General features: G+C 42.1%; 1 protein-coding gene across 2 annotated transcripts in view; it reads right to left on the bottom strand.

The window, feature by feature from the left end:
* Nucleotides 1-21423, bottom strand: part of EPB41L4B (erythrocyte membrane protein band 4.1 like 4B) — a 169248-nt gene extending 147825 nt beyond the window's left edge. For both annotated transcript variants that reach the window (XM_041408113.1, XM_041408114.1), the window contains exon 1: nt 21124-21423. In XM_041408113.1, the coding sequence (XP_041264047.1) occupies nt 21124-21423 (300 nt within the window). The remainder of the gene's footprint in view (nt 1-21123) is intronic.
* Nucleotides 21424-23792: the final 2369 nt, after the last annotated feature.

Below are 23792 nucleotides of genomic sequence, written 5' to 3' on the forward strand. Positions count from 1 at the left end.
GACCTGTGCAAAGTAGACAAACATTCAACTTTAATACACAAATATTGTGGCCAAGGATGTTTTAGATACTGAATAGAGTTCATACTGTTGATTCATTTAATCTTTCATGCATTTTTCTGGCAAAAAGCTTCTAATAACATGAACTAAAAGAACATAATCCCTTAAACATCAGGAATAATAGCAACTCTGTTGACCTGAATCTGTTCCCTTCAACTTCCTTTATCTGAAAATTGGCACTCATGCTAAATGAACAACATAAATAACAGCATTTAGTGATTGTGTTTGCTGGATAAGCTCCTCTATTTTTTCCATATTACTCTAGGAGGACTGTATTTTTAAAGTTATGATCTCTTTCAGATATTGCACCCTACTAAATACTTCTTGCTTATTTTGGGCTGCCAGAATTCTTAATTTCAGAAGAAAGATGGCAAAGTCATCTCAGTTTCTCAACAAAATAACATCATAATCTGTACTTTATCTTTGCTAGACCTTAAAATTGCACGAAAGGCTTGTAAAACATCTATTACTATAAATAACATTGAGTGCAGGAGGGAGGATGCAGGAAGAATTAGATTTGGAGTATGTTACAGACATGCCTACATTTGCTATTAGCAATGTGCGTGCACATTCGGTGTGTTTAGTCAGGAAGCAAGAGTCCTTCTCCATTCTGTGACACTGGCAGACATGCAGAGGTGATGACCACCAACAAATTGGAGCAGCTCAAGGTGTGCATGTGATGCAGCCAGCAACAAAGTCACATTCTTGCTGCTTTGCCCTTTCAGTTTCATTGCTCTTTTAATGACACTTTATATTAACACAAGGTTCTCAACCTTTACACCACACCTTCCACAGCAGAGGCTTTAGTCTCATTAATTTCCAGAAACCTTATGTTAACCCTGATTTTAAAAACTATGTCAGCACAAAAATTCTGAGGAAAAAAAATCCAGCACTGGAAAATGCAAGCCTGACATAGTTCAACCTAATTTATATAAAGAAAAGATGCTTTGGCTCTCTAAAACAGAAACTCTGTAATAACCAGAAATCATTTGACTACCACTAAAATATAGAAGATGGTTATCCTAATGACAACAGACAAGTTTTCCCCTATTCTATCAAAGAATCATTTTCTTCAGGAATGCAAGTCTGAGTTTACCCACAAACCTTTTCTCTATTCCTCCACTTCTCTCCTCAAACTAAACAAGTACATCCTCAATGCTGGAAGAACAAAGGCAACAGGTATTTTTTTTATTTTCTTGATAAACTTATTATTTATCTTCCCAAGTTCAGGTTTGCTTTTACATCAAGATGGCAGTTTTCCCAACACTGTGCCAAGTACTGTTGCCAGTTAAATTTATCTACTGATTTATAAGTTTTTATCACTTGCTAGATCTTTGGGTCCCAGAGCTGTACTTTGAGTTTCCTTTGCCCAAAGCAAGTGCAGAGTGAACCAACATACAATTAAGATGGGAAGTCAGGGCAACAATCATCAAAAATTAATGTGAAGAGCACAACAGCTTCAGGAAGCAAAACTCAAAAATTGTTAAGTGTCATGAGTATGGTTTGTCACCACAGCCCATCCCCAGATGAGTCACAGTTACTCAAAACAATGATCATTAGAGTCACAAAGCATACATAATGAAGTTTTCTTGAACAACCAGGTGCACTTCAGCATTATTAGAGCAAAACCACCAAGTTACTGCATTCTATAAGATCACTGAGGAATGCAGTAGATTTTATTCAAATATAGCAAATGTTCATGTATTTAAAAAACTCTGCCCTTTCTCATCTCATATTTGCACCTAGTTCTATGCAAGTTAGCAAACACTTTCAATTTATTAAATGTGGGGAAAACCCCATAATTGACAATCTCAGGTTGATTTTTTTTTTCCTTAAAAATGTGCAGCAAACTGAAGACACGTTATTTTTGCCAAAACTGCTATGTTAGCATGCAAATTCAGCATGTCAAAAAGAAGAATGATTACGCTGACTTGCATGGTTTGTTACATTCTTTCTTCCTGTTATGAACAAATGATGATAAATTACACAGACTTGCAACAGTTAATGCAATTTCTCCTTTAACACAGAAATATAAGAGCTCATCATTGTTTAGAAAAATGCACTTTGAATAGATTGCTATAAGCTTTCGGTTTCTAACTTCAGTATTTTGCCAATAATCTTTTCATGTGTTAATGCTTAACATTCCATTTAACTAAATCCAAATATCACTAAGTTTATAAAAAACAGTTTAACCCATCTTTTGACTGTTATTTTTTACTGAGCTACAAGACATGGTCTTATTCACTACAAGGCCTAAGCAGAACAACTTGTCAAATCTTTTCCCACAGGTTAAAAGAAATTCTGCCCACTGGAGCAGCAAACTCCAGATCATAAGGGTCTCTGCTACTTGTCTGAGGAATACTTCCTTTGCAAAGTCTCCATGAAAGCCAGTTTACAACATTACACCTCACCTAATCAAAACAGATACAGTAGTCGTACTTCGCTTATTGTCCAAAATGACATTAGCAGTCTGAGGCTGGGAGCATCACTCTCCTGCCTTATTCTTAAGAGACACTTTTCCAGATGATAGCCACCGGGTATGCCTTCCAAAGAAATGAGATTTCTACCACTGGTTTACTTTTTGAAGGAGACAGATTCCTCAAAATCTAGATAAAGTTAAGACACACACAATAAAGACCTCAACACATTCTCATCAAGTACCAAAACCACACTTCATGTCATAATAAACAAGTTCTAGCCTTGAAACATTTCTAACAAAAGATGAAGTTTGAGAGAAAACATCAAGCGAAAAGAGTAGGCTCCTGCAGATGTGAGAAGATAATTACCTCTTGACTAACTCATGACCCACGGCACTTATGCAAGTACACATGCTGTCCACCAGGCTGGAGAACAATGTGCTATGAGCCTGGCACACCAGAACAGAGTATTTCAGATTCAAAGAATGAAACCAAGTGCACAGCAACAGCCTGAGAAGGACAATCATTGGGAGAGACAGGTTGTTCCCGTTAAAAGCATAGTAACACAAAAAGTTCAGCTACAGCACCAGCCACATTCATGTATAATTTTTGATACGCTGGCCAAGGCAGTTGAATCAGATGGGAAAGGATTATCATGGTAAAGTAGATGCCCTTGGTATCAGCAGCATGAAGTATGGAGAAAGCTGCAGTCATCACCAGGCAGGTTCTTAGATATTTATGTATCAAAAAGTAGAACATCCACATCTTTTAAGTGCTGATCAGGAACATGTGGGGAAAAAAACCAAAATACAGACAACGCTAAGCAAACCACTAATCCAGCACTTAAGAGTGAAAACAATTTAACAGAAGACTGCCAATTTACAAGCACTCAGATGTTTCATTGTAACTGGCAAAATTGTAAAGAAAGCCTATTAGAGCATTTTAGATGATGCACAACATAAGAGTATCGTATTCAAACTTAGCTGGTTTTGATTTGTTTTACACTGACAGTGAACTAGTAATTTGCGTGTTTAGACAAATCATAAACCCCGATCAGAAAAGAAGTCTAGCAGGCAACATGTTCAAAGTCTCAAGTTCTATTCTGATACATTTTTATTCTGATACATTTTATTCTGATACATTTTTGCCTGTGCAAATTGGTTCACTCTCCCTCTCAGAATCAGCAGATGTGTTTAACAAAAGTCTCAAAGAAATCAGAGGTCTTAACTTCATAAATTTGAAACTGCCTCCACAACCTCCCTCTTACATCCTGTTAATCTAAAGTACTTAGGCTGGGGGAACCTCCAAACAAATTTTACCCAGTAATTTGAAAAGTTAATGACAAATATCTGTTTTTCCGTCATTTCAAGTGTGTAACAAGTCACTAATAAATAATATAATACCTTTAATCTGTCTGTATTAGCTGCAGCACAGAGAGATTTGGATTTTAGCAAATTATCTGCTTTGTCTATGCTTTATCACTGTTCTTAACCAAATTCTGAGCTGTCAGTTTCATGCAAAAAGAGGTGATTTTGATTTAGGCCTACTGGGTGTTCCACAAGTAAAGCTCATATCTTCTACCCTACAAGGTTATCACAAGACACTCACCTCAATTCAATAAAAAATGGCAGAGGAAAAAGAACTTTGTACTGTAACACTGCAATACCTTTAGTCAGCTCCCCGTATTTGTGTAAGGTGAAATTCTGCTTCTAGAACAAAGTCCAGACAAAGAGGCACTACAGCTAAACTTGTTTCCTCAGTCTCACATAGTCAAGGGGCTTTGCATCTACAGAATATGTCTTTAGTACCCAGACTTTTACTTTTAATCTAATTTTTCCCTCCAGCAGTGTTTCAGATCCTCTTTTGGCTAGTACAGAACTCAAGCATTTACTCCCAAAATACAATGGAAATAGTTTGCAGGGGCTTTCCAGACAAAAGCCTGTCCAGAGGAATACTGTGGGTGCAGACAGAGCAATCCAGAATCACATCAAGAAGCCTGACAGGGCAACCTTACTGAAGCTTTGAATTCATCAGTACTCTACCAAACCCACACACCTCCATGACTCTGCTAGAGATCACCATTCCCTGCACAACACCAGAGATGCACCTTTACCTCAGTCACTGCAGCTCGGTGTCTCTCATGGTTTAAACTCACAGCTGGTTATCCAGCAGAGCCTTCTGTCAGTTTAGCCACAGCCAAAGGCAGCAGCGTCTCCGGCAACCTCCGGTAATCTGTTCTGCAGTTTATCAGAGCCTCACGCTTCCAGCCAGAGCGACACAGCCAAAGGCAGCAGCGTCTCCAGCAACCTCCGGTAATCTGTTCTGCAGTTTATCAGAGCCTCACGCTTCCTGTCCAGATGGGGATAACAGACATGGACACCTCACTACCCAGACAGTATAACACCTCCAAAGATGCTTTGGGAGTATCACAAGAGGAGTAGCAAATGCATAATTTTTTAAAATCAGATATTAAATTGGAAACCTTCACCCATGAACACTATAACCAACACTTCCCAGCTCTGGTCAGCATCATCCTTTAAGTTTCCCAGATCTAAGTTGATCTCCCTCACCCTGAAGCAGCAGCACAACAACCCTGACTGTAAACGGATGCAGGCATGCATGTACACAAAGAAGCACCAGATGGCCTGGGAACTCTGTTTTCTTTAGCATTTTGAAAACAGGATTTATGCCACAAGCCATCAAAAGAACACAACTACTTAGTCATAAGAAAGAAAATCCTGAAGCAAAACTTTTTTCTGTGGTTTTCCCCTAAAAAAAAAAAAAAAAAAAAAAAAAAAAAAAAAAAAAAAAAAAAAAAAAAAAAAAAAAAAAAAAAAAAAAAAAAGAAAAAAAGAAAAAAAAGAAAAAAAGAAAAAAAGAAAAAAAAGAAAAAAAGAAAAAAAAAAAAAAAAAAAAAAAAGAAAAAAAGAAAAAAAAGAAAAAAGAAAAAAGAAAAAAAGAAAAAAAAAAGATAAGTATGTTTATTCAAATGTTTAAAATAGTTGTCATTCTAGTAGAAACCTGTCGTTCTAATGTAACTTGTGTACTTGGAAGTAAAAGCATATTTTCCACTGGAACACTTTCAGCATGATTCAGAGCTATCCATTTGTTCTTTCAAGACAAATAATCTTCCACCTGCTTCTTAAAAAGCATTGATTTAGATCATTCTCTTAAACAACACTTCCTTCCATAAACGCAGTAATTTAATACTAAACCTTAAAAGGTTAATTTGGAAAATGTAACATGAAGTCAAATTCATCCATAGTCTCCTTTCTACTTTCATAGAGACTAAACTAAAAATAATTGAGGTATTAGAAATGGAAAGATAAAATTTAATTGACATTCATTCGCAATCAAGAATTACTGAATTTGTAGTAGCAAGACCCATTTCTGGAATACCTACAAATAGAGATCTACAATTAAACTCCGACCACTTGAATTTTATGGATCCCTGATAGATTAGGAATCCAGGCCCTGCTCAACGCAGCAGTCATTTTCCCTGAACAGCAGAGTTTCCTTGCAGCTCACCTGCAGCCAGCCTTGAAGGGATAAGGGATGCACTCCATCACAGGATATCCAGATCAGGTAATGACCCTAAAACCACCTTTTTAGTCCTGGTTCCATTTGAAACTCCACTGGTGAAGCCTAGACAAAAGGTGACTTTCTCTAAAATTCCTAATGTCTTTCTAAATTCAATATCAGCTTTGTTATTCTTATCAACTCTAGCTGATGGTTAATTCAAGATTCTGAAAATAAAAACTAGAGACAGCTGGGTCCAGTCAGCAATCGATTAGATAACAGCAGCATAAATTATACCACTCATCATGATCTCAAGAAAATTGTCTCACAAAACAAGTCTAACTTCTTCCTCCATAAAACTACACTGTTATTTGACTACAGCAATGAGAAACCTTGGAAGAGTTTCTGCAAGATCTCCGACTTTAGACCAGATGAGTTCTCGCAGATCTAGCTTGAGCTATTTGCCACAATTTCTGCCACTGAATAACATGACTGCAGCAACCAAGCACTTATTTATTTTCCACTTCACACTAACCTGTCTTACTTTGGTGGGACAGATCAGAAGCACTCACATGACCAAGCTATGAGAGCACCAAGCACATGAACCAACCCATTCCTAAAGTGAATACTTAGAGCCTTACAGCCCAACTCAACAACACAGGCTGTTGCAGAACTTTCTCTTTAAAGAGCTTCTGTGCCCTCTAGCTACTGCTTGGACCTTCACTCATGCCATACTTTTAACAAATTTCTGACACTCAATGCTGCAAATGTTCCTTTTTTCCCCCCACAATGAAACATCCCTGGGTCTGATCCCTGACCTGGCTTTCAGCACAGCCCCACAAAAGCTGAAAGGGCAGGTGTCTGCCTACAGCACCATGATGGGATGAGAAGGCAAGAACTGTTTCAAATTGAACTGACCACAAAACACCCATACTCTCAAAACACAGCTGATGAGTCTGACAGAAGCAAGAAGAAGCATTCTTAAAATAGATGTGTGTAGTTCACAAGAGGTTGATTTTTAAAAAAAGTTAATCACGAAGGGAAAGGAGGAAAGCAGCCAGCAAGAAGCACTGTCAGAGCAACCCTAAAGTGTTCTGCTCAGTCACTCACCAGTTTTCCCTGGGAGGGAACTAAGAAAATTACTCCTGCTGAACAAAACTGGCACAGTAGCAAGAGATGATGGGTCTTGTTGGTTGTACATAGTGATTTGCAAATCCTGGGGATGCAGAACTGCATCAACACACTGTAGCTGAATTCAGTGAAACCACAAGTCACACAGGGAGGAACGTGAGTTTCACTCACTCACTCACTAGGTCAAATAGACTGTCCTGAGTTTCAGCAGCACTGCAAGAACCTTGCTATAACAAGAGAAAAACAATGAGCTGTGACCTCGCAGTGCAATGTTGCAGCCAAGAAAACAAACAAGGGAACATTAGGTAAGAAGCAATGCCATTTCATATAACATTCAGCAAACCATTATAACTCATCATTGCTGGGCTCAGCTCAAATGTCTGCACATTAGTCACAAAGTCAGAAAAAAGCTATAAACAATATTTCTGAGCCTGAAAAGCTTCTGTAAATAAATTTTGTTTTTATCTGCTTAGATGTAGCCAAGACTAAGAGGTGGCATGTATATGAATTTCACATACCTGTATGTGGAGAATATTTTCCCCCAGAGTTCCATGACTTTTTGTTGCCTGCCTGCTCAAGTACCAAGACAGGGGATAACAGGGACCATAAAAATATCAGATACAATAAAAGACCAATTATTATACTGGCAAGTCCAAATGCAACATGAATAAGTAACTGCTTCTCATTAAAGACTCTTGAAGACAGATAAACTAATGAGATCCAAGGAGAGCACTGATGGTAAAAAAAGTGACAGACTTAAAAGATATTCTTGGAAGAAGTTCTAGAGACTGATCAGGGAACGGGAACAGATCAAGGGTTCACAACGACCCTTTCTGACTTGAAACAAATCTACAGTTCAGATCCTATTTATTTACAAGCCTTCCATATGACTCTCTGCAATACAAGGGGTGATAAAAGAAATGTTGTCTAGGAGAATAATCAGCTGACTTCCATTTAACATCATCCTAACAGACTTAATAAAAGCTGTTAAAAGGAGGAAAAAATGGAAACTGAGACAGCTGGAACACTTGCTAACCACTAATGCAAAGTAAAGTTTCTTAGCAAATGCAGTAGCTTGGTCAGAAGTGGCAGTGAAACAACCAGGTTATTTGGGGTGAGTGGGGTGGAAATAAAAGCAGGTAATAATCAGAGACTTTCTGCATATATTTAATTCTAATAACTCCCTTTGAAAAATAATTGTTTGTAAAAACAAGAAGTTCTGTTAGTATGTGTAAGTTTGTATTCTTTTACTCAAGCCTTAAGAACAGTCTCTCTCCCTATTCCAGCACAAAAGGAAAATGTGCATCATAAATCCTAGCTACCTCAAACATAAATCCCATTTCTTACTGCCACTAGGAACCAGCAGTCTCACAAAAGCTTTTGAGATACAGGCACTGTACAGCTTTTGAGATAAAGGCACTTTAAGGAACACCATAAATTCATTTAGATCTGAAACCAAAGCTGCAGGCTTGGCTACGGTGCCATCTCTGCATTTATAACCCACCCTTTAGCAGTAAAACCACCCCAAGTTTAACCCAAGTACTGTGGGTTATGTCCATGTGCGAGACAGAAAGAGAAGTATACTCCAAAGCACATATTTTCATTGTAGAACCACAGAGTCATTAAGGTTGGAAAAGACCTCTGAGATCAAGTCCAAACACTAACCTAACACTGCCAGGTCCACCACTAAAACACATATCTAAGCATCACATCTACACATACTTCCTGGGATGGTAATTCCACCACCTCCCCAAGCAGCCCATTACAATGCTTGACAACCCTTTCAGTGAAGAAATTTTCCCTAACATCTAAACATCTCCTGGAACAACTTGAGGCCATTTCCTCTTGTCCTGTGTCTTGTTACTTGGAAGAAGAGACTGACTCCCACCTGTCTACACCCTCCTTTCAGGCAGCAGTGGAGCAGTAAGGTCACCCCTGAATCTCCTAGGACACCAGCCCTACACGCAGCCTCCCACGCCCTGGTCTGCCTCTCAGGGAGCTTCCACTACCATCTGTGCAGAGGCAGAGATTACCCAAGTTTGGCATTTCACAGAAGATATTTTCCAAGCAAAGCAGACAACAGTCTCGGAAGCATAGAAAGTGGTCACATTTTGTCCCTCCAGAACTGCACTGAATTAATGTTTTGCTTTCAGAGACATTTTTTCAGCATCACAAACTGGAGTTGGATGGCAGAGGGTCAGTCAACTATCTGCTGTTTTCAGTGAGCACTTTCACACCATGCACAAGACAACAGAAAGACCAGAACTTCGTCCTCCACCTCACGTGTATCAGCTCTGCAATGCAGACAGATGACTGCACCATCTAAGAAACCAGTACAAAAAAAAAAATATGTATTTCTCTAAGACTCAAAAGGAAAACTGGGGACAAAACGTCCTTCCCATATACAGGATTTTGGAGTCTAATCCAAAACTCGTGCAAGGAAAGCAGATAGTGCTGCTCAGAGAGCTGCTGTCTGTAAGGAGAGCTCCTCAGGCCTGAGGCTTTCCATGGGATCTGTATTTGCTGGCTCCCAGAAGTCATTTAATGCTGCCCCAGTCTTGACAGTCTTGTTAATGAGGTTAGTGCATACGCATCAAAGAGGAATTCATATTCTTTAGATGTTTCCCTATCTCTCTCGCAACCTAACCAGTTGTTTGCCCTGTAGCTTGCACAAAACAACTTTTCCAAACACCTTACTGAAGATTTTGGTATTATGTAAAAGCTCTATTTGCCTTAAATTAAGAAGTAACTTTTGATTTCAGTAAGCAGTAAGGTGCCTTACAGAATGCAAAAGAAACAAGGTTCATTTTGAGGGCTGTCCTTCAAGCCAGCACTTGCACTGCAGCTTTCCCACTCCCAAGTCACTCCTGAAAGTCACAGCAACCTCACACAGAGGTGTCACCCAGAGGTTCTTCTGACTGTTTTCTCCTCCTAGAAAGCTTCCAGCATGTAGCTTAGTGAAACAGCTGGGAAAGTTCTCCCCTCCTGGCATTACACAAATGCTGAGAAACTGGCAACTTTTACAGGGGAAAAAATCTGCTTTCTGGAACACAATTTGGATGAACAGTATTTTCTATTTACAAAAGAACATATCTTTCTTCTTTGTTTGACAATTTTTCAAGATTCTGATTATACTGGAAACGCTGTCAGTTGATCTGTTTTGCTCTGCTGAAGAAATTCTGAGAAGAAATTGCCCTGAGATGAAATTCTTCAAGAAGAAACCATTCTATCAGTAGCTAATACAATAACGTGTAAGGGGATGAAATCATGGTCCCCTTTCCTGACCATAACAATGCTGTTAAAGGAAAATATCTGCTGAAACAGATTAACTTTTTTTTTACAAAACATGTTTTATGATCAAATCACAGACCAAAATATGCAGGGTGTTTAATGTGAAAATACATAAAAATCCAAGCACATGAACTGTAAAATGAGAATATCTGCTGACAAATTTCAATAGCAGCAACCAAAACCCACTTGTTTTTGTTTCACAGCACTGAATTTTTCTATTCCCACTCCCTTCTGAGAAATGCAGTCATCAACTTAGGCCTATTTTTTTGCTAATATATAGACAAATGCTCCAACTCCTTCCTCATTTTTTCCATCTTTAAAGTAAACATCTTCATTTTCTAAAGCCAGAAATGACACATCAGAAAAGTTTTACTGTAGGATAAATTTTAATGCATATAATGCATCAACATGCTACACAGAAAGAAAAAAAAACCCCAAACCAATTATAATACCAACAAAAGAGGGGATGGCTCAGAGAATTCAAGGGAAAACATGAAGGCAGTGGGTAAGTAACTGTTGTATTGCACTGAGGGTAAAAAGCGACAAATAACCTCATCTTGTTTACCATTATAACTTTAAGAAATATTTGTTGTTGAGATTATTTCTTCATAAACTGACCTCCCAAAATTATATTATACACTCTCCATGAAATAAAGCCCTTTAATTAAAAGAAAAATTCCTCTCCAAGTGCCTACTGTTTGCAACAGTTCGAGTTTTGATGCTCCAAAGGCTCACTGATTTTCACACCTAAAAACAGGGGAATTGATTTTGTACATTTTGAAACAGTTATATGAACAGCCAAATGTGAAATATCATGTATGAGAAGAAGGGAATGAAGGCAGACAGAGCACACACACAGGCTGATAACAGCTTAAGCAACCAGCTTAAAGGAGAAAGGAAAAAGGGAAAGTGCTACAGTCAACATTTAATGGCTGCACTGCCCTCTGTAAAAGGAATCAGGAGTCTCTGCTGACTTAGCAAGCAAGGTCCCCCATAAAAAAGAAAACCCATCAAAATGAACATCTAATTAACTGCAAGTCAGGAACAAAACTCCAACGTGCTGCTGAGAGCTGCAGGCAGAATTAGTCGTGCCAGAGAGATGCTGGGCTCACGCGGAGCCACCCTGCAGCCGGGAGCTCCCAGCCCCAGCTCACAGCGGGCCCTTGGCAGATGAGACACTCGTGGGCTGACTCGAGACAGTGGGAGCGGGGCTGGAAATGCTCCTCCTCAGGGAAAGGGGATGCCAGCCACAAAGAACATTTTCTGCCACCCTCTCTTCATCGCTGAACAGCAGGGAAAGAAACTAAATCAAACCCAGTAACACGAAACAGCAGGAAGAGGGAGGAAAAGAAATTAAGTCTTTTGCACAACAAAGTTATGTTGTTACACTATTAAACCAGCTCGCTCCTCCCCAGGGCTACGGCAGGATGTCTGAATTCACAGCAATTTCCATCGGCATCCAAAGACCAAAAAATGAGAGAAAAGTGGATGCTGCTCGCTGGACTTCACACTTGCAGGGTGCTGCCCTTCCTAGCAATACGACCTACTTTGAAGAATACCACCACTCTTCACTTATTTGCTTAATTCAAAGAGATAACAGACTCATCATTCATCATCTCTCAAAGCAAAGCACTCATGGAAGGTTCATTATTCGGGAAGAATTTCTACTCAGTAAGTAGCTTGAATATAAAACCTCCACACTGAGGATCAGCATCTCTACTGAATAGTGATCTTTATTGCAACACAATGATTGCACTGAACACTGGTGTGTTCAGACCTGCTTATGAGAATGGAAGTTCTTGATTTTGGTCTTTTTACATAAATGTAAGCTCTTAATTTAAAATCATACAATTTTCATAGATCCAGGAACCACTAACAAAATATTAAAGAGACGTGTTTAAATGACAGAAAGCAGCCTTGACCAATTCAGGATGGAAACAGGGGAGAAAAAGGCAAAAAATTTCACAGGACTGCTTATTTTCTCAGAAAACTTGGAAAATAGTCACTTGCACAGTTAAAGCAGGTAACGTGTGGACCTCATACCATCAAGAGAGATGTGATGCAGTTAGCCTGTTAATATTACTTATCAAAATTAAAATGAGAATTTTCTCATAACCTGGGACAATGTCAGTTGTCTTTGTTAAGCTTTGAAATTGTTTAACATCCAATACATAATCTACAAGACCTCACATAGTGAATTGCACACAATAGGAAATTTTAACTTAAAAATGAGAAGCAGTATCCTTGTTTTGTCTCAGTTGAGGATAAAAAAGAAACGGAGTTTTCCCAGTCAAGACTGCTAAGTTACAAAAATCCTCTCAAGTCTACATTTATTTTAGATACATACATAACATACAAATGAAAATAATACACACAATCAATTACTAACACTACAAAGAACTACTGAGGAAAGCATTATTTTCAAACAGCCACCAAAGAATTAATCCTCAAATAAGTTATCCTTCAAAATAATGTTACAGTCTAGAATAATTGAATTACAGGTCACAATCCATAAATGGTAACACTGCTTTTCCAGCTGTAGAGGTATATTTGATACCTCTATGTTCATATAAAGTGAAGTTCTTCAAAAGAAAGTACCACCATTCTCCATGTATTTATGTAATATTTCACAAACATTAAACTGGCTCTTCTATTAGGATTTCCAGTCCCTTATCATACAAACTGTACCACACATATTAAGATAATGAAATACAGAATAAATTCTATGTGTTTGTTAGCATACTTAAAGAAAAAAGGGAAGGGAAAACAAAAAGACAACATTTGGTATTTGTTTGGATAAACTATCTGTGGTTCCATAACAACAAGGAAGGGAAACCATTTGAATCTGTACAGATCAAAACCAAACAGCCCACATAAATTAACTCTTAATATTTTTCATGCTTCATAGCAGGAGTCTGAGTCTGTAACTTCAACAAATATTTCAAAATAATCTCATCACAATATAGCTAATGGTCCAGGACACATTTAAATTGGTGCATAAAAATAAATGGAAATAGTAAGTCAAATGAAGAGCAGATGGTCACTCTAAACACTTCATTACCCTCCAACCCTTTTATTTCTAATGCAGAAAAAAATAAAAGAACATTTACCAAAGTCTATACAGGAAAACAAGTACTAAAAGCCCCCTGTTTCTCAAGTATTTAAAATACTAACCCAGAAACACTGTACATACTGCTAGCAGCTGTTGACTTCATCCTTCTAGCAAAAAAGGAAACTATTTGTACTTATCCTTATCTTTCTATTTACTTTGCAAAGAGCCTAAAAACTCAATGATGCGTATGTTCTCCCTTCTTCTCTCCACCTCCCGTCCGCATCATTTGACTTTTCAGGTCCATTTTTGTTGTCCCATGTGAAATCACACATTTTTAACGTATGGAGGTGTAACCTTTGAATTAATAATTTCACCAATAGCTACCAGTGTTTCCCTAATGTCAGCTCCACAAATGTTCACATCAAGCTGTCCTAAACCTGCACCATTTGTGCCCTGGCAGAGGGGACACTCAGGTGAGTCAAGCTAGCTGAATAATCTGCAGAGCCAGCCACAAACTCATGGCCACAGTAGGAAAACTGAATTTTCTTGAGGAAGGAACAGGACTGAGGAGCATTTCAAATTCCTGAGAACTGCAGGAAAACACAGAAATGTTCCAAACTTGTAAGAGGGAATAGGACAGAGAACTACACTCAAGCCCCAAACCAGAAGGAAGCAGACCTCTAATGTTCTTTAAAGAGTGCTTTCCAGAAGAGATCCCCAACAGCCTGTGTTTCCTCCTCCTGGGAGGAAAATAAAACTACTTTTACAGACTGGGAAAACAGAGTCAAGTAAAGATAGACCCATGAAACTAAAATAAATCAGCTCTTATAAGAAGAAAATCCATTAGGTACCATGCTAGTAATACAGATGGTATCCACACAGGAAAAGTATAGATAATTGCTCAAGGAGAAGATTGCAAATGAAAAGGAAGAGTTGAAATGGTTGGAAATTTAACAACAGAAGCCCTGAACTGCAAAATGGACCTAAGCTTGAAGAAGGTGAGACACTAAACAAGGCCTCTCAGAGAAAATGACACAAAAAAGGTATTTACAGAGGCATTACAAACAGGAGCACAAGGAAGTACATGAATACAAAGCATATGCAGAGAAGCAGGAGCAGAGATAGCTGTCCCCTTTCTGTTTCAGAAAGGAAACAGATGAACAATAAATCCTGTACTTTACATATAGTTATACTGTTATTCATATTGTCTCTTCAGCTTTTTTCTTCCTGTACCATCTTCTGCAATCCAAACAAAACTAGTTCTCTGCTTGCTCTTACACATGTACTGCACTTCCACAGTCTCTTTGCTCCTATTTCTTACCTCATAGGAACTTTTTACATTCCCTGATGTTCTTTTTCCTCTTCAGAACTCCTACTAAGAGCCCAAAGCTACAGGCCAGTAGTATAGGCCAGAACAGAACCACTGGAACAAAGCCCCAAAACATACTAGACACACACCGTTGACAAAGAAAAAGCTTCTGTACTATGAAACTGTTCTGTAAGTTTCCTTCTTATAGACCCTCTCCCTTCAAATCCTTGGTGGTCTTCAAAGTTTCTCCAAGGTTTGCTATTGGATAGGTAAGCCCAGGGCAAACATCTGCTATGAAATGCATTTTTGGGCTAATAAATGAGAGCCACACTGACTTTTCACATGCTTACGCTCCTAAGCGTAGCTGTCTTCCAATCCATTGCTAAAAGGCTTCTGAACAAATGCATATAGTAACCTTATCCTCTCCCCATCTCTCCAAGCACGTAAGCTCTCCATCAGAGAATTAGTTCTGGGTGCTCTTGCTTTTGCATTACACTGCTCTCATCACCGGCTTTCTCCCCCTCCCTGGTTGTCAACTCTTTGCAGCAGCACTCCTGTCATCCTGTCTATATGTATTACACTGAAAAATTGTATTGGTTTTCATTAATAACTAATGGAACTCACAGGCAGATTTCTCTTACATATGCCAAAACAAAACGCTGCTTTTTGTCTCCTTTTCCTACTATGTACTCCCTTTTCTACTATGTTTCTTTTATCTGCTGTAGATTTATTGGGGATGTTTGGCAAGCACATCAAGGGCCAAAAATTCCCTCTTCTCTCTCAAGAGCCTAACCTCATGCATTTCTGAAGCATGGCTGCAGTCATGTGTGCACACCCCATCTCATTTTTCTCTCTCTGGGGCTGTGCATGTTCCCGATTCTGTATGTGATTGTACTATGAATGCCTTTCCCACACTGCAGCAATGCATCAAGGCATATGGAACAGGGATAACATAATTAAAGGTTATTACCAGCAGACAACACATTGAATTCCAGATACAGCTGCTTAATCAGAGCTGTGAGGTACTCAGAAGGCATTTCAACGTGAACTGAAGAAGCAAAAATATCCAACCTCTTCTACCAACAGAACCTGATCAGTTTATGAAGGAAATTACTGGTGCTGCTGCTCACAGGAGCTCATGAAGGTGAGAGGCCTTTCCCTTTCCAGTGTTGTAAATATGCTTTTAACATTTTCCAGCAAGTACTCTAATTTTATGTTATTGAAAGGTAACTTCAGCATAAAGAAGGCATATTACCAATTTTATAAGTGATAAAAGCTTTAAAGAATTCATTAAAAACATGTGATGTAATATATCTGTCAGAGGGGGGTGTATGTGTGTGTAACTCCTTAGCTAGGAAACTCCAAAGCAGGACCTGAATCCAAGTATCTACGTGCATATTAGAGCATGTCTCTAGAGATAATATTCATGAAACATTATTTGGAAGTCATATAAGATATGAAAGAAAGAAAGAAAGGAAAAATGTGTTGCATTTCTCTCCTGATATTTATAACTTTATCAAGTCAAATACACTAATCAATAAAACTGAGATGACTGCTCAAGAGTTAACAACTATATTTGATGTAAGTATAGAGGCCAGACAGCAATTTTTGCTATGTTCATGTTACCCCAATAAGAAAAGAATACAACACACAGCAGATCAGAGAGTACAAAGCAGTATTGAAGAACATTTACTATTCCTATCCTGAAGTGTTTCCATAGCAGCCAAAACAATTATTAAAACAGATACACCAAAAGCATAGCAAAGAAATAATATAAAAGCCATTCATCTGAAAATAATTCAGAGATTTGAAGAGTTATGTTTGAGTTGTTGATTAATTCAATCCTTAAACATTACATACTTTCTAATAGATCACTCAAGTCTTTGTAACGCTCTTCACAGCAGCAGAGGAATTTCTCAGAGCAAGAAGATTTTTAGAAAAAAGTATTTATAACAGACAACATGTTGACTGCTGTGGATTCACATCGCAGAAAATGTAAGGTATCTCAGATCTGTTTTGCAGGATGAGGATTTTCATAGTGGAGGAAGCTTACCATTTGCTTCTTCTTTTATCCCACTTAAGACTACAGAAAGCCAAGAACACTCTACACATTCTCCTCCTGCCCTCCCACAATTTATCAGAAAATACCGTTTTCAACAGCATTAAGCAACATTAATTCCTGCTACTCTTGACAGTCCCACTGAATAGCCATCTTTCATATCTGCCCTTTAAGCTTTCATAAGATGCACCTAATTAAAAATCAAAGGCTCAGTTTTTAGAAATGTCAGCCATCATGCCTCAGAGTTAAGAAAAATTTGGCTTTTTGGCTTTATCTGAAAGCTATCCATGTATTAACTGGCAGGCACCATCACTGCTGCCTAAATGTCAATGCTCTCTCCTTGCATTCTTTCAGTATAGAACACAGCATCACCTACACCCAGTTTTTCTTTCATTAAAGTCACGAGTCCTCCAGAAAAACAGAGGCAGGATTGTTTTGGCAACAGTGAGCAAGTGGCCTTCCATCTACTTACAACCAAGTTGCAAACTCTGACCAGCTAACAGCCTCCAGTGTAAGTGAGAGGACAGCACAAAAGATACTGAACAGGTTCCCAATGGTAGAAAGAAATACACAGACAGCTAGCTATGTGTGAGGGAGGAGGGATGGTTTCTAATGGAAGCGTTTTTCTCCTTGCATCAGCTCTCATCACTGGATTTCAGATGCGCAGACACGTGGTGTCAGGTCAAGAAGAAGTAATGACACCATTTATGTTCCCCTTCCCATGGGAAATCACCCCACAGCAACAGAACTGGTCAACTACCACTCACTCCTGTATAACAGATCCAACCTTAATAGCATCCCACATTCAATACAGGGCCCTGAGGAGCTTGTGGGTTTAAAAAGCCATCCAGTGCATTATTCTGTTTAGAAAGAATACTTTTAAAGTACATGATTCTTGCCTTAAGAGTGAAGGAAAAGGCCAGCATCATTAAGCAATCCTTGAAATTTCATGCAAGAAGCTGAGCATAGAAACCATTATCCAGGGGTATCTGCAGTGCTCAGAATAATCTTCAGTTGACATTTGTGTGGGGGCAGCTGGGTACGAAACAAGTTTGTGAAAGCCAGAGAACACCTACAAATGAAAGAGTACACAGCACGTAGAAGGGCAGGCTAGCAGACGGGGTAGTCCAAGGGCAGAGAACATGCAGTAAAAAGAATAAAGTGCAAATGTTCTGGTAGAAAGAGGGTGTGGAAGCACCAATAAAGAAGGAAGATGACTCTAGTTCACTACTGCTATGCAGCCTAGAGAAGAACGAGCTAAGGAAGGACTTGGAGATCAGGACAGATCTCTGCTTCTGTTACCACCATAAACTAACAAGAGCTTACAAGACATGTACTTTCTGATACAGGCACTATCACACAAATTATAACATTAACCACAAAGACAGTTAGCAATTTACTGATGCAGGATTTACTTTTCCAACAGCCCCCACCTATAAGAAAGCACTGTGATACATTTAACTTGGACAAAAGTTTCAATGTTTCAGTTCTACTGGAATATTAAAAAAGATGAAACAATAACTAAAAAGAAAAGAACTCTGAACCTTTTTTCTGTGTATATAGCTGACTTTCCTCCAGTCATGTCTTTTCTGTCATTCCTCCACAAAAGTAAATAAATCCCGTAGTCTTTGAAATCCAATAAACCTTTCAATTACTTCTAAACAATGTCTTGGAGATAGCCTAAAAAGTTGTATTTGCAAGAGTATCGTGTTCTAGTACCAACAAGTTCCTTTTTCAACTAGAAAGGCAAGAGGGGTGCAATGTCAGCATGAAGAGCACATTTGATAGATGCCAGTATCTCCAAAATAAGTGCTTGCAAACACAATCAGCAGCACAGTGAAATCCTCTGCAATCATCTCTGTACTTGACTTCATGAGTAAGCTGCTCATTGGTGATGAAGCCTGCACTCCCTCCTTTTGATAAAATTTGTGCTAAAATGAAAGAAAGCACCATACACTTTTTTTAAGAGATGCTACTCAATTCATTCAGCTTAACCAGTCCCATACCTCAGCTTCTGCGTCTTAAAGAACATTCTGTTTCACGCCCTATTCCCATGAAGTCTAGACCTGCAAAGCTCAGAGAAACTTTACTGATCAACTTCTACAAACGGTGCAATGCCTCTTTCAGTTTTTCTAACTCTCAGCGTGGGTGTCACTTTCTGTTAAAGAAAGGAAAAAAACATGAGGAACAGATATGTAATTCAACAGAACAGTTTTTAACCTCAAAACACTGACAGCTTTTACATGCTCTGAAGTCCTCCATCACTCTAGGGATTTGGGTGAAAAAAAAAAAAAAGCCAACTTCTTACTCTGTCTTTGGACAGCTGAGCTACAACCACCACATGTGCAGCTCACATTCTGAGAGCATTGCTAAGTCTAAACTTCATTTGAAGGTCAGTTCAAGCAAGAATGCTCCACAGCTTCTTTACTGGGCCAAGCAGATATGTCCATAAGTTTTCATCACTCAAGGACTATGAGTGTCATTACATCACTTTCTTATCCTACAAATCTTCAGACCGTCTTAAACGGGCTCTACAGCAAAATCTGACCTTTGACAAATCAGAGTAAAACCTTAAACAAAATATTTACCGAGCTTATTGACATAGACCTCTGTAAGTAAACCCTTAGCACACTGATAACAATCATCCACTCTACTTTATAAAAATTTGTGCTGAGATGCTAGGAGGAGTGCAGCAAGTTGAGAAGGAGATGTGAGGAGAGGAAATATATTAGCATTTCAAATGTCTAGAAATGTGCAATGTAGTCTGCAGGCAAGGGAGGCCTGATAACGCTGCAGCAAGTATCTCTAGGTGGCTCCGTTCACATACTTCACTTGTACGAGTCTTACTCAATCTCTTCTGTTTCTTTCAAGCAGAAACAATAGGGTTGCCAAATTCCATGTTTTAGTGAAATGATGCCAATATATACAGATGACAGCTAATACGAAAGGCACCTAACAAGAGTCTAAAGGTACTCTGAAAAAACCCTCTCTTTTATATTGCTGGAGATTAAAGCAGTGCACAATTTCTCAGGCTGTTACATTCACTATTACTAAGTTCTCCCACCTGTTTTTGGAGACCAGGCTTAATGGCTGGTGACTATTTAGGTTGAAATGGAAAGAAGATTAAATGCTTCTCAAACATAGTAAACTTCCGTACTATTTCATGGGAAACTTGGGTTTCAAGAGGGAGGGAAAAGGTCAGCAAGCAAGGATGGGTGGTGAGTACTTAGCAGCTGTGAGAAATGAAAAAAACAAAACTGCAAATTACCGACACACACCGTGCAGATGAGTTTAAGAGAGATAAAAGGACACACAACGGGCTTTGGAGATGCCGAAACACCTACAAACGCGGCCCAACCTCAGCGAGCAGGCACAAACAACACACGCACAGCCCCGCAGGCCAGCACCGTCCCTTCCTCATTCCTCCTGCACAGCGGCGGGAGGGGAGAAAGTTCAGCGCCGGCACCGCGCACGCACCCGCGGGCCGGCTCGGGCTGCGCCCCCGGAGCCGCCCGGGCTCACCCCTGACCCCGGCCCCGCACCCGGCCGCCACGGGACGGGGAGAGCGCCTCGGGATCCCGGAGAGCCCTTCAGCCGGACCCGGCAACGGGGACGGTGGGAAATAACAACTAAGAAGAAGAAGGAGGCGGCGACCCCACGGAGACCCCAGCGCGGCCGCGCCTCGCTCTCCCCGCGGGGCTGGGGGCTGCAAGCCGCAGGGCAGCGAGGCCAAAGGCACCGCTGCCCCGCAGAGGCTCCATTCTGCCCCGGCTAGCACAGCGGGATGCCCCCCTAGCCGGCGGTGCCGTCGGGCGGGCTCAGCGGGCAGCCCCCCGCCCCAGCCGGGGAAAGGCACAGGTAGCGCCCGCACCGCGGGGACGGCCCCTCCCGGCGGGAGAGGCGCCGTGGAAGGCAGCGCTGCAAGGGGCTGTTCTGGGCTGTGCAGGGGAGGAGGAGAGCGGGTGCCCACCTCCCCGCTGGCTCCGGGGAGAGGGAAGAAGGGCGCAGACGGCTCCCGCCGGCAGGACGGGGGCGGGCGGCGGTCATGGCGGGGAGGCGCGCCGCGCACCTGGCAGCAGGTGCATGCAGGCGGAGACGGCGGCGAGGGCGCCCGCGGAGGGAAGGACGAAACTAGCGAGGCTTTCCCGGAGAACGGCGCCTGTTGTGCGGCCGGGGGGGGGCACTCGCAGGTGCCTGTCGCCACGGAGGGGGGGACGATGCGGAGGAGGGGAGAGGGTAGCTGCAGGCGCCGTTTTGCAGGCGGCGGAGGTAAGCGCACACTACTCACCGGCAGCTCCACGTTGACTTCTGTCCCGTCCAGGAGAAGGACGCGGCACTGCAGCACCGGCTTGCTGCCGCCGGCCGCCGGGATGTGGACGGGCGCTCCGGCGCTGTGCACGACCCCTCCGGGGAGCGGCGAGGAGGGGAAGGCTCCCGAGCCGACGGCGGCGGCGGCGGCTCCTCGCAGCCCCCCGTCCCGCTCGTCCCCCTCGCCGCCGAGCCCACCTCGCCCGGCTCCGCGCCCGGCTCCTCGCCCGTAGCGCTGCATCGACCGCCGGCCAAAGGTCCTGCGCAGGAACCGCAGCATCCTGGGGGCGCCCTGCCCGGCCGCTCACACCCCCGAGCCCGCAGCTCCGCGCCCGGCCCCGCGGCGCCTCCCAGAGCAACGCAGCAGCGCCGCCCGCCGGGAGCCAGCCCGCGCCGGGCGCCGGCCCCGGGCTGTGCGGGCAGGGGGAGCTGCTGAGGCGGGCGGCCACCTGCGGGGGAGGCCGGGGCGAGCGCCCCGCAGCTCAGCTGGGCAAGAGCCGAGCCCAGCCGCGCTGCGCTGCTCCGCTCCTCTCTTCTCCTCCAGGAACAGCCCCGGCTGCGCGGCTGCTGGGGCGGTGTCTGCGCGACGGCAGCCCCTCGCCACCGCCCCCGGGCCGGGGAGGGGAGAGAAGCGGCGGGGGCGCGGAGCCTCCTTCCGCGGCCGGGCTTGCCGGGCGGCCCCTGCTGCGCGCCGAGCTCTGCGCGCTGCCCCCGCCCCGCGTCCCTCCCGCGCCCGTCTGCCGCTTCCGCCCCTTCGGACGGGCGGGAGAGGGGACGGGGGAAGTTATTTGGAAATAAAAAAAGACGAGGGGGGATGGAGAAGTGAGCGCAGGCAGTAGGACGGATCTCGCCTGTGTTGGAGGTGGCCGAAGCGGCGGATCCCACCTGGAGGAGGAAGGAGGAGGGCATCGCGCCGCCTCTCCCGCCGCCGCCTACATCCCCCGTGCACAGACACGTCTGCCCGGTGCGTGGGAATGCCCCCGCATTTGCCTTTGCGATCGGCGCGGTCTGGTGGTTCAAGGAAACCGCTGTGAGAACATGACCCCGTGGAAAATCCAGACCCTCCCGACCGTCCCGGGGTTTTACTCCCTTTCGCTTCTGTAAGGAGTACGGGTTTGTTTATCTGTCACAGCATATACATAGGTACAAATACTCTCACGATCGCTCTGCCAAAAAGTTAAGTATTTATGTATTCTGGCTCGGGTGGGAGCGTTTTTGCTGAATTGCTACGTATAAAGTACTGGATGCGAATCATGTCTTGCAGAAACAATCAGTGAGGCTAATTCTGTTACCCTATGGTCAGTGTGATCTGAAGAGCTTTGAACTGAAATAATTTGCTCCTTCTAAAGTGTGGGTTTGGGGATTTTTTCTGCGTTGAGTTTATTTCTCTGCACCTCACTGCCAGGCCCATTTACACAATCATTGTCCTATTAGGTATTCAGAAAGCCTGCCAAAATGTCTCAGCTTGTCATTTTTTATTGAGACTTGATAGTATTAGGTAACTGCCTGCTGCTTCTGCATCCTTTTCCATGTTCCTTCAATGCCCTGGATCAGGTCTTGAAGTGTCTCATCAGCCAAGACCGTCACTAAACTGCATGATCTTTGGCAGAGTCTACCTGCAGCCCTTCTGCACTTCATGGCTGCATAAAAGAGCTTTTATAGAAACAGAGAGGAGAGGTGCTAATCTCTGCCTGCTAATGTTCACAATCAAAAGTAGACATTTAGTACTGATTATGGGGGTTTTCTCCATTTTTTCCTTGAATTAGGAGCAAAATTTCAATTTTCTTTCAGATCCTGAGTGCTGCAGCATACCTTGGAGTTCTTTCACTGCTTTGAACACTGTGAAGATATCCTAGTCCCATAAAGCTCGTTTGCATACCACAAGCAGCACAAATTATCTTAAGAGTTGGAAATTCAGCAGAAATACTCTTGTCTCTTGAGGGAGCTATAGCAATTCTGGTGCAAAGGAGAGTGGGGTGGAAGAGAGGTCTTGCATCACTTGGGACTGGACTGGCAGAAAACCGAGCAAATCTTCTGCCGTGCTAAAAATCTTTTTTACTCTGAAGCTGTGAGACTTCAGCCCTTTGTCTCTTTCAAGTTCTGTCATGGAAACAGGAGTCTGGTGTTTTAAAATGCATAAACGTTGGCTTGCTTGACTTACATTAGCAGCACACCTGATACAGGCCAATGGCCGTACCCCAGAGGCAGTCCTGCGTTTACAGAACTGCTGTAGGGATGCTGAGGTCCCATTAAGGCTCATGTTAAGAAGCACAAGGTAATGCTCACAGTAAAGCATCTTTTAGAAGGAGTTGGTGGTGGGAGGAAATAAAGCTGGTTCCTTAGTACCCAGCCTCTCTTGGAGTAAAACAATTCCACCGTTATTTTGTCTCATGTTACCAGCAGAGCTATCTTTAGCCATGAAACAAAAACCTTGAGCAACAGTGGCACTGAGGATGCCTTGAGAAGTATTTAAACTAGCATTTATATTCAGATTTCCACATACATGTTGCACCCATCTATATCCTCTCTCCATTTTTAGATGGACAGGCGCTGAAGGGGTTTGGTTTGCTGGCACCTGTCCTGCAGTCCCTCCTCAGAGTGCCTGCTTGCTTTCCAATGAGAGACACAAGCTGAAACTGTCATGGTCCT

The sequence above is a fragment of the Onychostruthus taczanowskii genome, unplaced genomic scaffold, assembly GCF_017590055.1.
Source record: "Onychostruthus taczanowskii isolate IOZ18803 unplaced genomic scaffold, ASM1759005v1 scaffold29, whole genome shotgun sequence".
In the NCBI taxonomy this organism is placed as follows: Eukaryota; Metazoa; Chordata; class Aves; order Passeriformes; family Passeridae; genus Onychostruthus; species Onychostruthus taczanowskii.